This window comes from Planococcus citri, chromosome 2 (genome assembly GCF_950023065.1).
Source record: "Planococcus citri chromosome 2, ihPlaCitr1.1, whole genome shotgun sequence".
Taxonomy (NCBI): domain Eukaryota; kingdom Metazoa; phylum Arthropoda; class Insecta; order Hemiptera; family Pseudococcidae; genus Planococcus; species Planococcus citri.
The window spans coordinates 48,558,729-48,571,791 of NC_088678.1; the positions used below are offsets into that span (position 1 = coordinate 48,558,729).

The 13,063-nt window shown below is 31.8% G+C and overlaps 2 protein-coding genes across 2 annotated transcripts in view; both read right to left on the reverse strand.

The window, feature by feature from the left end:
* Egfr (epidermal growth factor receptor) overlaps positions 1–6,626 on the reverse strand; it is a 136,477-nt gene extending 129,851 nt beyond the window's left edge. The window contains exon 1 of the mRNA XM_065350876.1: positions 6,265–6,626. Within this exon, the coding sequence (XP_065206948.1) occupies positions 6,265–6,340 (76 nt within the window). The 5' untranslated portion in view covers positions 6,341–6,626. The remainder of the gene's footprint in view (positions 1–6,264) is intronic.
* Positions 6,627–9,558: 2,932 nt separating this feature from the next.
* On the reverse strand, positions 9,559–12,852 carry LOC135836209 (gamma-tubulin complex component 4-like). The gene is made up of 13 exons (XM_065350883.1): positions 12,656–12,852; positions 12,437–12,575; positions 12,173–12,369; positions 12,001–12,095; positions 11,760–11,919; positions 11,541–11,685; positions 11,327–11,472; positions 11,100–11,256; positions 10,917–11,036; positions 10,664–10,841; positions 10,264–10,468; positions 10,126–10,173; positions 9,559–10,045 (listed from the first exon to the last, which is right to left on the reverse strand). The coding sequence occupies exons 1-13, from the start codon at positions 12,719–12,721 to the stop codon at positions 9,791–9,793; spliced, it is 1,911 nt and encodes a 636-aa protein (XP_065206955.1). The 5' UTR covers positions 12,722–12,852; the 3' UTR covers positions 9,559–9,790.
* Positions 12,853–13,063: the final 211 nt, after the last annotated feature.

Consider the following 13,063-nt stretch of genomic DNA (forward strand, 5'->3'; position numbering starts at 1 on the left):
AATTTCTTTCGCGTCCATTTCTCTAAATGGCTTTTCAAACCCATCAAAACTTCAGAAAGCTTGTAAATGGCCGAGAGAGACCGAATAGAACAGCAGATCTTATCGGTAATGAATTCAACGCGGCACAAGCGCACAATCATGACACACTTAGAGATACAAATTTATAATCTGATCTAGGAAAAAAAATCTTCATCTCCGCATAAAAAGAGCTGACGTAATAAGAAGTATATTCTACTTGACAAAGGTGCGTGGGCTTTCTTCGGCTCCAAACTGTTAGAAGCAGCCATATTATAACTTTCAAATATGAGCTGCTGTCCTTGATTTTTGAACACACTATAGGTAGATGGATACTTGCGAGCTAAAATGCGCAACAAGTAATTACTTCATTTCATCTTTGTTTCTCTCTATACCATTTTGGCGAGGAAAAAAAAACTTCCTCCGAATGTACTCGTACTTATACCTTCTCGACTCGCGAACATCGTTTACCACAAAATATCAAAATGGTGCGTGGATTAATACTAGGTTAACCGCGCTTATGAATATTAACGAGAGTCAACCAGTGAAAATTACATAATGTATATATTCAAATAGCCACTCCTTCTGACTGAATTCTATAAGTATACACACATCGGTATAAATGTACCTATACTTCTTTTCGTTAAAGAAAACAAATGAACTTAATGATTCATAAAAGGTGACCGTGTGCCTGGGAAATCCTCATTATCAAAAAAATGAAAACAAATCATTGTGAGGATAGATAAATGTTAGTACCAAGTACCTACTTATACAGTTAAAAATGATGTTTCGCATGCGATGAATAGGTTAAGTAGTAGAACCTAATGGTAAAGCTACATGTCCGATATACACGCTTCTTCTATAATAACTTGATTTTTTTGTATAAAAATATTAACAAAAAATATAAAACTAGCGAAGTGGGGAAGATTTAGATCTCATCTCAATTTTTAATGGTTTGTATAAGCCTTCTAAAATATGTACTCATCTGATCTCCAGTCTAATGATCAGATTAATTAGAAATAATCTTATTAGGTACCTACTACATGCATCTTAATCTATCGAAGTACCAAAACTGTTCCTAGCACGTGGGTATAGGGTATCATATGAATACATCAAAAAAATTCAATAGAGATTACGAATCTTTTCCACTGGCAACGCGACCTGTGATTTCAAAGAGAATGATTCCATCTCGATAACAGCAATAAATCTGATAAATCGAACGGCAATAATCAACGACAAGCTCATAAATAGATACCTTCTGTTTGAAAAACATGAGCCATTCTATTATTATGGAAGATCGGAACGAAAATTAATTTTTCTAAATTTTTGAGATGGTTTTCAAAATGTAAAAATCAGGTTAAAGCACAAGGAGTGAGCCAAGGTAACTTTTTCTCCAAGTTGTTTTTTAAGAACATGGACATTAAAAAAAAATAATAAAAATAAACAGCGAATTTTGTTTCTATCGAGACAAATTCAAAAATGTCCATATCTCAACTTTCAAAATTTTGGACCTGAATATCAGATCTATTTTGTGGATCTACATAAAAGAATAAACATTGAGTCTAAATTAGAAAATGCAGAAAACCATAACGTATTAAAAAGGTCAACAAAATCATGACCTATTCAATTTGATGATAAACATTTTTATCCAGAGAATTAAATTCTAAGAATCAATCAACCCATGGTTGACTCAGTCGACTGATCAGTGATCACGAATCACGAAGCCCAAAATCGGATGGATGACGATGAAGAAGAAGAGTAGAGTTTCACTTGATCCCAATAATAATTATACCCAATTACATAGAATAAAATTCGATCAGATTATTGATCAACCAATAAATTAGACTTAATGCAATTTAAAAATTTTGCATTTGATTTCGATCTGCAGATACCTACTTGAATGAAAGAAACAATCATGGTTTATGCTTAGTGAACGTACAAGTGATTTTGTCTTTTAACCTGAACTGAACACACTATTTGAACTAGCAGTCCATTTATGTAGTTAAATATATTTAGTCAAGGTGATTACCGGACCAGGGGTGGGACTCAATCACAAAAATCCATTTTTGGAGTCCCAGAAATCCATTTTGATGATTTTAGGTACATATGTCTGAACCGAAGTGTAAGATCTGCTCTTTGAACTGTTTGAGATGGTTTGACTTTTACTCAAAATTTTAACACGTTCAAATTTTATTTTTAGGAGGGGACAGAGAAGGGAGAAAAAAAGTTGAAAATATTAAACTAGGAATCAATTGATGGGAAATCAAAAATTGAACGAAATGACATGTCTAAAAATCAACCTTCTAGAAATATTTGCAAAGGAACAAAACCCATTTTATAATTTTTTTTTCGAAAACTTTTGTTCCGCCCCCCCCCCTCCCTCATAACTCAACATTGACTAATGGAAGTTAAAATTCGGAATAAGTACCTAAAGAGGGTGCGCTAGACGTACTATATACTTTTTGAGGTTTCGACTTTAAACTCCTTTCAAACCTAAAGCTTCAAACCTATACGCACGTTCTTTTAAAAAGTAGTATTCTATAAGAAGATCTGTTCCAATTAGACTGAAAATGCAATTTTTTCAGAAATTTTCTCAACTTAAACCACAATGGCGTCCTATCCTACTTACATCGGTAATTCTAAGAGAAAAAGTGAACAAAAGTGAAAAACGCAGGGGTCACGACTCACGACTCGTGACCGAACTGATTTCCATTTTTGGTTTTTTGGTTTCAGTTTTTTTGATTTGTTGAATGTCATTTTTAAAAATAAATTTTAAACCTAATTTTTTCAAATTTCACAGATATTTCAGCACTTTTTCGTGATTGAACTTGAAGTTTTCTTTTAATGTTTTTATTTGAGTTTAGAAGAGGTTTCAGCGATATTAAACGCTCATATAGTAATTTTTTAGAATTTTACAAGAATTTCATTACGTTTAGTTGATTTGCAATGATTTTAACGCTTTATTCTTGTCAAAAAACAAAAAATGAACCAAAATCAAACATGTTGTTTTTTTAGTTAAATTTATCTCAAACTCCTCAAGTCTTCATACCGAAGTTATTGGATCAAAAAAACAACGAAAAAATCTTAGTGAAACTGAAAACAAAGCATTAAAATCATCGCCATTCTAGTTCCGACTTCGTGTTCAAATCATCACCAAATGACTCCACACTGCAATACTCGTATACTTACTAATACCTATTAGCTATCCTACACATTTGTACCAAGGTATTCGTCACGATCGTAGTCACGTTTTCAGATTGAAAAATAAAAATGACTGCAAAAATCATGAATCATATTTCATCAAGAGCTGCGAATAAATTAATAACATCGTTTTGTAAAGGGTATTTGTATAATTAATTCATTAATAGAGCAACGTTAAAAGCAATCGTTAGTGTTTGCGAATGCGAGAATCAGTGATTGAATTGTTTAGTGTTTATGGGCAAATGTTGTTTTTCCTATAACGGGAATGAACAAGATATAAGAGAGCCAAGGAGGTAAGGTACAGAATGGAAAGAAAAACTGAACGCTATTACAGTTTTTTTTTCTCTCTCTCTCTTTTATCTCGAGAAAATAACGTATTATACAACGTTATACTTATGCATTGATTTTCAAAACAATGTAAAGCGATAACGAAGAGAATAATCTTGAGTGTACAATTCAACTTCCTCATAAATTTAACGACGATTAACATGTACCATGCATGCTTATAGTGTGCTTGCAATAATCTCAGTTTAACTTTTAGAATAACACGTCTTATATTTTTTACAACTTACTAAAAGAGAGATGGTTTCGTTCATAAAGCTCCACATGAAAACATTAGTCAACAAGACCATAATCGTAAAAAAAAAAAAAATGTTGATCAACTCTCGTAGAAATAGGTAGGTAGTGTAAGTACGTGTATCTACATCAATTACACGCTAAGTACAGACTGGTCGGTAATTGTAATTATATTTGTGAATGATGCTGTATCAATTTGAATGTAAAAATATAGTGTGCATGAGGAATCGTGCTATGAAGCCGCGATAACGGTTTAATTTAAGTCATGTACTCATAGTTGGTGGACATAGTACATCATACATGTTAGGAATGTTAAATAGAAGATTACCAATTGGCATGGTTTAAGTATGAATACCGAGTACACAATACCTATGTTAAAACACTCGAATTCTTTCAGCATCAAATTTTTACTCAGCTTCAGTACCTACCTATCAGAATAGTTACATGAACTCGGTTATTAATTTTTATCGCGATGAAAACATTGTTAAGAAATTTCCACAATGAATTGCAAGTCGATAAATTTTCGCCGCGAATAAACGTCAATAGTTATCACTTAATTGAAACTGCAAGTTGGAAAATATTTCTACGAAAAAGTCAATACGAATAGCTCATTTTTATGACGACTATGTCTATGGGTAGGGCACTTGAAACATCGAGCTGATCGACGTATAAGAGAGTGCAAATCGTTATCGTAAAGACGTAAATTTGTCATTTGTCATTATCAAAAATAAATATTTTCGTTGATAACGGATGAATCCTTAAAAATAAAAGTGATATATTAAACATGGTCTACGAGTAGGTATTCAACTCAAGCACTTCAGAACCATAAACCAGCTGATTCTAAGAATGAGAAAATGTACAGTCATGAAATTTTCCTTGAGGTAGGTGGGTCTAGGTACTCCCTAAAAACTTCTGGTACTAGATGGAAATCCCTTATCAAACATTGTGTTGATTTGATTGTTTGATTCTACCTGCAGATTTGAAATAAACAGAAGAAATGCAACGCTGTGTTATCAGTCCATGCGTAAAAACTGTGTTTACTTCCAGATTAACGACCTGCTTATCTTATTTAGGTTAATTAAAGCTCCTATGTATATATGGGTATGCTTATTGCTTTCCATAGTAATAATTAGCGATATTAATTAATATATAAGGTACAAACATAAATGAGTATTGTACATCATTAATTTCACTATTTAACCCAATTTTATTTCAAGTCTTTGAAGATTTCAGAACTTGACAAATGATGAAGCGATTCACAGAAGTATGGTACCTCTACATTACTACCTAGCTTCCTACAGAAGTGTTTCTAAGAAAAAATCCCAAAGGCTCGAACAACCTGTAGGTTACAATACAAAATAAGAACTCTCTCCGTATCCACGTGTTTGAAGCCTCTTTGGTGAAGAACTCATGATGATAATTCTACTAACACTACTATGAGTAAATGATACACTGAGCTTGGGTTGATGAGTTTCCAAAATGAGCAGGCTTGTTTCTGTTTTTTAATTAAGTACCTTCAGAGAAAAATATTGAATTGAATCCTAGGAAGGTATGGTACATACAAGACTTACTACAAGTAGATGTGTTCTTTTTACACGGATTTAGGCAGATTTAAAATCGACAAGAATCTGCTGAGAATGAGATAGTACATTATATAGTATATAGCTTTTGAAAATGGATTTTGGATTTTTTTACTTCAAAAATAGGTAAAACTTTTAAAATTTTGAAAGTTGGTGAATGGAAACTAAAAGTGCTAAAAAAAAAAGAGATTTTAAAAAACATCCAAAATCCAGATTCTCGAAAATCTGTCAAAATCGGAAATCCGTGTAGTCTAACGTAACCAACCTGTTCAATTATTCATTGAGCTGATAAGGTACCTGTCCAGTCTGACTCTATCTATAGGTAGGTAGTATAGTAGGTAGGTATATGCTTAATTGCTTATCACAACATTGTTAACATTGTAATCAAATAATGCATAATGCAGCCAGTAATCTTATCTTATCTCTCATTATCTCACTCGAAAATTTCTATAATTCAGAACAAATTGTAGCACAATTAATTCAAATTTTGGCAGTTTCGATAGGTTTTAACGCATAGAGAAGTAACTGAATGGGTTCCAAAGCGAGTGAAAAGCAAAATGTACACAAGTTTCGAGCTAGATAAGCGATCTCTTGCATCAATACTTGTAATATTTTTATCAGTATCACTTGTGACTAGAAATTGTCAATAAAACAAGTAGGTAACTTGGTAATTTTATCATTCATCAACTCTATTTTTTTGCTCATTTGAGCCATAATTGTTTTAATTTCAGCGCTGTCTTTGTTTCAATCTAATATTTTTTCTTGCTGAAATTGAGATAGGATTCTTATTGAGCATTCACATAGCCACTTTGTTTTTTTATTTGCAAGTAAAGCTAAAGCTACCTATTAGCTGAACCTTTATTAATTTTAGTTTCTTTGATTTTACTCATACCTTTTTCTTCGACTCCCGATTCACAAGCAACATATCCCAGAAGGAATGGAACACACAAAATACACAACCACCTCATCGCGAAAATAATACACGATTTTCTAAAAACTCGTATATCAAATATCGAACAAAACGGAACACATATTCTTTTACAAAAATTATTTCAATAAAAAACTCGAAACGTTAAAATTATTTAAAACTTAATCATCGAACAATGCTTTATAAAAACGAGTTACAGTCTGCGCACATACACGATACACGAAATACACACGATACCATGAATTCAACCTGTTGGTTGTCACTACGAACACAAAGCCACGCACAAACGAACTACAGAATGGCTTCAATTCAACTGAGTTGATTGTAATCTGCAGTGGAGGATTTGTTGTTCAGAAAATGCTACCATTCTTCGAGTTCGAGTTTGGGCTGGGTATGGCTGGGTGAATGGGAATCTCGTTTGTTCTGGTTAATATCTTGAGCCACAGATAGCGTAAGTTGGAAGAAGATATAAGTGTTAGAAGTATATTTTTGAATCTTCAATTTTGCCTTCATGCCTTGATTATTTTACTCTTGCTTCTTTTTTAATTCGATGAACTTGATAACTTGAATCAAAAATTCATTGTTTATTCAACTTTTGCCAGCAGCTAGCAAGTGATCGAAATTACAAATAGGAAAAGTTTTCTAATTATAATGGATGTTTTTGGTTCTATTGTTCTTAGAGTTAGACTTCGATTAGATTCAAAAATCTTTTTGTGAACTACCTATTGAATCATAAATGTATGTATCATTATTCATACCTACTTAATGAGTTGGTGCTTGAGCAAGAAATTTTTTTAAAAAAAAGAAAAATTTATTAAGTGTTCATTTTAATTTTTGACCTCTTTCATGCATTATTTGAAAGTGAATATGAGGCCACTAGAATCAAATGTCTACTTCTCCATTTTCGAACATTTTGAGAAAAACGCAAAAAACTTCCCTAGTATTTATCGTAACATAAAATACCGAGGCAACGTCTAATATTTTGTACCAACATGACAATAGGGACCCACATGTTTGTTTTACCCTAAAAGCGTTGTCGTAAGAGTTCCTGAGCAGTTTCAAGTTTGGAGAAGTAAGTTTTGTCTCGAACTGTACACTTTTTACATCGTTTTAGGGCACTTCATCAAAAACTTTTTTAGTAATAATCTGGTGCTAAAAGTTGAAGAAAACTTGGAAAGTTTGAGAAATTAAAATAATATCGCATTTTTAGACCATTAATTTGGAAATTGAAATAATTTTCCTTTTTATATCAAAGTAAAAAATAATAATTTTTATTAATAAAAATGAAAGGTGTTTTTTGGGGGAAGGGTCCTCAGTCCTCACCTTGATAAATTTATTCAATTTCAAGCCTAATTTCAAGGCATAACACTAGTACTTCATTCAATTTCCACCAGGTTCGTTTCAAAACTTGACTTCTCCATTAAAAAAGTACCGGTACACTTTTGATTCTAACCCCTAACTTTACACGCTGTTTTACCTTCCATACTTCCTTGCACAAAATTCAAATTTTGACATTTTCATCGGATGCGGCACATGTTGAAGTATACTCTAAACCATGCTTAACTCATTTTCAAAAAAAAGTGGAGAAGTAGACTTTTGATTCTAGTGGCTCAGATTTTTATTAAAAATTCCAAATTCTAAAAATTTCCATCGAGTAATAAATTGCTACCTGAAATCTTCTCTTGTGTTCATTCCAACATTCGTTATGTTTTGATTCTGAAGTTTACTTCTGACATGAATAAGAGAAAAACTGAACAAATGTAGGTAGGTATTAAAAAAAATTATCACTTATTAATAGAGGGCTAAGATTTTTATGATAATGCTTTTTTTTGTAGCTATACACCCGATACGGCATAAATACATTTTCTTTGCGATTCATTCCATTCTGAGACGAATGGTGAAAGTTGATAGTGCTTTTTTTTGGTGTAAATGCTTTTAAATGCTTATTTTGGACCAAAAAGGCAGAAATTTTGCTTTTTTGATTTTTTTTTGGTCGTTAACGCTTTTTTGGGTAAAAGATAGGTAAAATTGAAGCAAATTAGTTCCAAAAATACAAAAATTTATTAACTTTTTGCACAGTTTTGAAAAAATAAAAAAATTTGAAAAAATATCAGTTCAAAAAAACAAGGAACATTTTTCAATTTTTATTTTTTTTTAATTTTTAGTTTCAGTTTTTTCCTTTTTTTTTTTCATTTTCTTCTTTTAATTCATTTTGGTTCAAGTTGTACGTGTATTTAAGGGAGTTATCTTGCTGGGTTTGAAAACCCCGTCATTTTGATATGTAACAATGTAACATGGTAGGATTTGATAGCGTTTTTTTTTGCTTTTTTCTTACATTTTTATTGCTTTTTTATAGCGCTTAAAAATCCTAGCCCTACTTATTAATTATTATTATTACGCCATCTTCATCCAGGTGTGGACAAAATTTTAGCTTCCAAGGGAAGCTCACGAGAGTGCAGTACACGATTGGATCCTGTTTTCAAAAGTCAAGAGGACCCCTAAGATATATAGTCCTCCACAAAATTTGTACCTGGCCAATTGTAAAACTTAAGATCCCACAGAGGTCCCAAGGTTTCAAAATTTTTATTTTTTGGCGATTTAGCCAATAAAAAAAGGGTGCCAAAGACGGTAAAATAGTGGCTCTCAGAATACATACCTACATCAAGTGTTGAAAAGTCACAGGTCCGATGAGGAATTTCTGGGTACCAATCCAAATATTCGAAAAATTGTTTTTTAGTCGGAAGTTTGGGCACGATTTTGAGTCTGCGTATCCAAAGGGGTATTTTTGGGCCCAAAATTTTCAAGAAATCTTTAAAAATACGATTAGCCTGCTACAACAACTTTTGGAATCTTCTGAATCTAGTGAAAATCGATTTTTATACAGAAAAGGCTATTCTCAACGTTGTAGCTGCCCAATCGCATTTTTCGACCATTTTTGAACAATTTTTGAAACAGATATATTTGAAGTCCAAAAATACCTCTCGGGCTAGGCTCATTTTTCCTTTTTTATCGGCGTAATTGGCCAAAAATCAAAATTTTAAGGCCTTTGGACTCCTGTGGTACGCATTGTTAGTCGAAACTTCAGCATTAAATGCTAAAAGTAAAAAATTCAAACCATAAAATTTCTCTTTTTTTTGGTCTCAGCCAAAATTTTTCCGCAAAACGAGCTGCTCTTCTGCTTTTCTCTCCCACTGAGCAGTGAGCAAGCTTTAAACATCATATTTTTAATGCTAATTTAAAAAACAGTTTGAACCCATATAATCTTTTTAAATCTGAAACAGCTTTTAATTTCACCAAATTCAAGAAATTTGTGGCACGCAATTACGTATTTATTACAATTTCAAGATAAACTAAAACTAAAGTAAACATAGGTAAAAAAATATTACGCAGGTAACAAAAGTATAAAACAATTTTTCGTTATTAGGCTATTCACAGTTATAACATTATTTATTAGCAAAACTGAAATGGTTCTGCAACAACAGTATTAATGTTACTCCGATGACACAGGCAGTAGGTTTTTATTGATCCAATTATTGAAATTCAATCTCAGTAAAAATTTCACCACGTGTTGCTTAAAAGGACGCGACTGATATTCCGTTAAGAAACAAAATACAGTGTTTTTATACTTCTGAAAACTTTTATCCAATTTAATTATTTCTTTATCGCGTTTATCTAAATCTTCTTTGGACGCCAAGAGGCAAAATTTTTCGCAAACTTTCATATTGTTAACTAACGCGTTATAAAACTGAAACAACAAGAAAAAATACATTCCATTAGTTACAAATGAAGCAAATAATTAATCGTGATATTTTCGAAAATACTTACATGTTCGGAGTACGCTGGAGCAGTATCATTTTCGTTGAGTGATTCACTCTGAAAAATATTTAGATCATTAATTGGCAATTTCATTTACATATAAGCTGCATAGTAATAAGTTGGTTAATTTAAAAAACTGCAACTTACAGAAACATCTAAAAGAAACGAATGACTCAATACATTCAACAGGAACATATTATGCAATTTTTCAATTTGTTGAAAATCTTGGACTTTTTTAATAGCGTTCATAAAATTATTGTATTCAGTTTCTATCACATCGACTTGTAAATAATACTGCAAATTATCGATCAAAAACATCAACTCGTTCCGTAATTTCCACGCTCTGCCGCATCTACAGGTCGAATCATAGATTAATATTCGTGACAAAGCGTACAAGCTTGAAATTTGCATATAAATTATACATCAAGGAAAACTAAGCGCCCACACGCTAAAAATTTTTATACTAATTTTCTCCTCTGTAATAATATTTTTTGAACCGAAGAACGAGACCGACGCGGCGATATTGAACTTGAGGAATTTTGTTTACCTGACGTTTTTATTCTTTATATCTATCTTCCAGACGTTATGCAGCTCAATTTGGCATCTTCTGATTCGTAACAGAAAGAGGAATAATTTGTTATAATGTTGTATGGCTACGGGTGTGAATAACAAATTTAACGGCCACTTAGCGGTATACTGCAGTTTTACTAATGACCATATGCTTTCTGAAATACAGAATTAAATATGATGTGATACGATGTTTGAATAATTTTTTAAAATCCAGATGAATTCAAGCTAACCGGTTGTTTTAGAGCCATCTGCGTTTTTCGTCGAAGTTATAACGAATCTGAATTTTTTCATCACGTCTTCGTCCATGAATGGAAACGAACATGCAGTTTGGTTTAAGGCAACATTGAGATCTATTTTAAAAAATAGGAATAAGTCGTAGTTGAAGAGAATTTCTACATTTTATACGGACTTACCTTGAGAAAATTTCATTTGCGAAGGATGTAATGAAAAAACCGAAGCGTTGACGAGAAATTCTTTGAAGAATTGTCCGAATCCCAGTAAATAGAAATCCTTCAGCAATTGTAATTCTTCGTATAGGTTTTCATTTTCCACAGCTAATTTCCATAGATGCTGTAACAATAATCTTCATTAACATCCTATTATCATATTCGACAATAGAACAGAGATGTAATCATTTTACTTTGACGACACATTCTCGTATATCGTGTACGATTTCTTTCAGTTCTTTTAAATCTATGGACATGGTTTCTTTCAGTGATGCAAATTTTTCGAAAAAATATTGTTCTTTTTCGCCAAAAATCAAATTGCGATGACGGCTATTCAAATCTGAAAATATTTAAATCAGTTAAGAATAAATTGATGTAATTCTTGAACGAAAATTCAATTTGATTTACCGTAATTATGGTTCGAGCTCTCGTTCAAGATTTGTACTATTTTTCCAACGAATAGAATATCATTCACTAAAGAATAGCTAATATATAATGGAACAAATTCGCCGGCTATTTCATATTCTCCATTTCGTACTTGATTCCCAACAGTCTGAAAAAATCAATAAAATTAATTATCTTTCTAATAATCGCAATCAATATTTCAATTTTCAACATTATTCTTACATCTCTGTTGAAAGTCAACACAGAGCTATCACTCTCGTTGGATGCTGCTTCTTTAGTAGTTTTTCTAATTATGTACTCTTCAAATGAATCGAATAACGTTCCGTTTATAAGCCAGTTAGTGGTTTGTCTCAAAAAAGCGACATGGCATCTTTTTAGAATACTACAGAACAGAAAACAAATTAAGATAAATTGCTCTTCCACGAAAGTTATCAGAAATGAATGGACGGATAAAAGAACTAACCATTCTAAGGCTTCTTTGGCTTGATCAACACCGCTCATGATGTTTTCATATAACATTTGAAGGATCTGACATCCGTGAATTTTTCGACTAATGATCTGAAATCATAAATACGTGTTTTCATCTGTCATTCACAGGTATTATGAATAATTTAGGTAAATAAAAATCAACTTACTTGTTTAACTATCGATGTGAGCAGAGAAAACAAAGTAGAATACGAATCTACTCTCGAGTATATGTAAATCAATGTTACTTGAGGACCGGTTAAAATATTTTCCTCCAACTCCAATAATTCATTTTGATAAGGTTTCAATACGGTTTCTAATCCTTGACAGAATGCTTGTATATAGAGTCCAGGTGCGGTTTGAAGTTCTGTGAAATAAAATGAACACATTTGAGAACATCTTCAAGGCGTAGATGTTGAGAAAAAAATGCATACCATTTTTATGATCTTCGAGCTCAGGAACACTATTGACATTTATGAAATCCTTCAGATATTTATAATTTCTTGCGATGATGAAAATTTTATCCAGCAAAACGATTTCACTCGGGTGTAAGAATGGTTTTAAATCAACCACCTGAAATGAGACGAGAAGAAACATGTAAATGATTCCGTCAAATTACTTTATTTGTTGAAGATGAAACCGTTGTGTATTACATAGTCCAAGTTTTGAAGTAATTTTCCGGAAACTCCTGAAAGTGTGATTATCACCTCATGTAGCATGATGAATAGTATTCTATAAATGGTTTCCTAGCCAATAACGTTAAAAACAATTACGTTTGTAACATTTTCAAGAAAAAATCATAAAATTTCAAATTTGAAATGAAAAGTGAAAGACTGATAAGTGATAAATATGAAGGCGGTAAAAATCAAAGAAAAAGAGTGTTTTACACTGCCGAAATAAACACAAGATTTTTCATTTGAAATTTTCAATTTTTCTGAATTATTTGAAATGAATTTTGAATTTTGTTTTTAATTTTAGAATTGTCAATTTTTATCTGAATAAAAAAATATCAAATTTTTGACCAACTCTTCAGATTAAAAAAAAATAAAAAATAAATTATT

What these genes read in the sequence shown, in the direction of transcription:
- LOC135836209 (XM_065350883.1), bottom strand. Translation starts at nt 12,721, where the DNA reads ATGCTACATGAGGTGATAATCACACTTTCAGGAGTTTCCGGAAAATTA. An exon ending in TGTTGACTTTCAACAGAGAT is followed by an intron (nt 11,686 to 11,759) that starts GTAAGAATAATG and finishes TGATTTTTTCAG; the next exon opens with ACTGTTGGGAATCAAGTACG. An exon ending in CTCCAGCGTACTCCGAACAT is followed by an intron (nt 10,046 to 10,125) that starts GTAAGTATTTTC and finishes TTGTTGTTTCAG; the next exon opens with TTTTATAACGCGTTAGTTAA.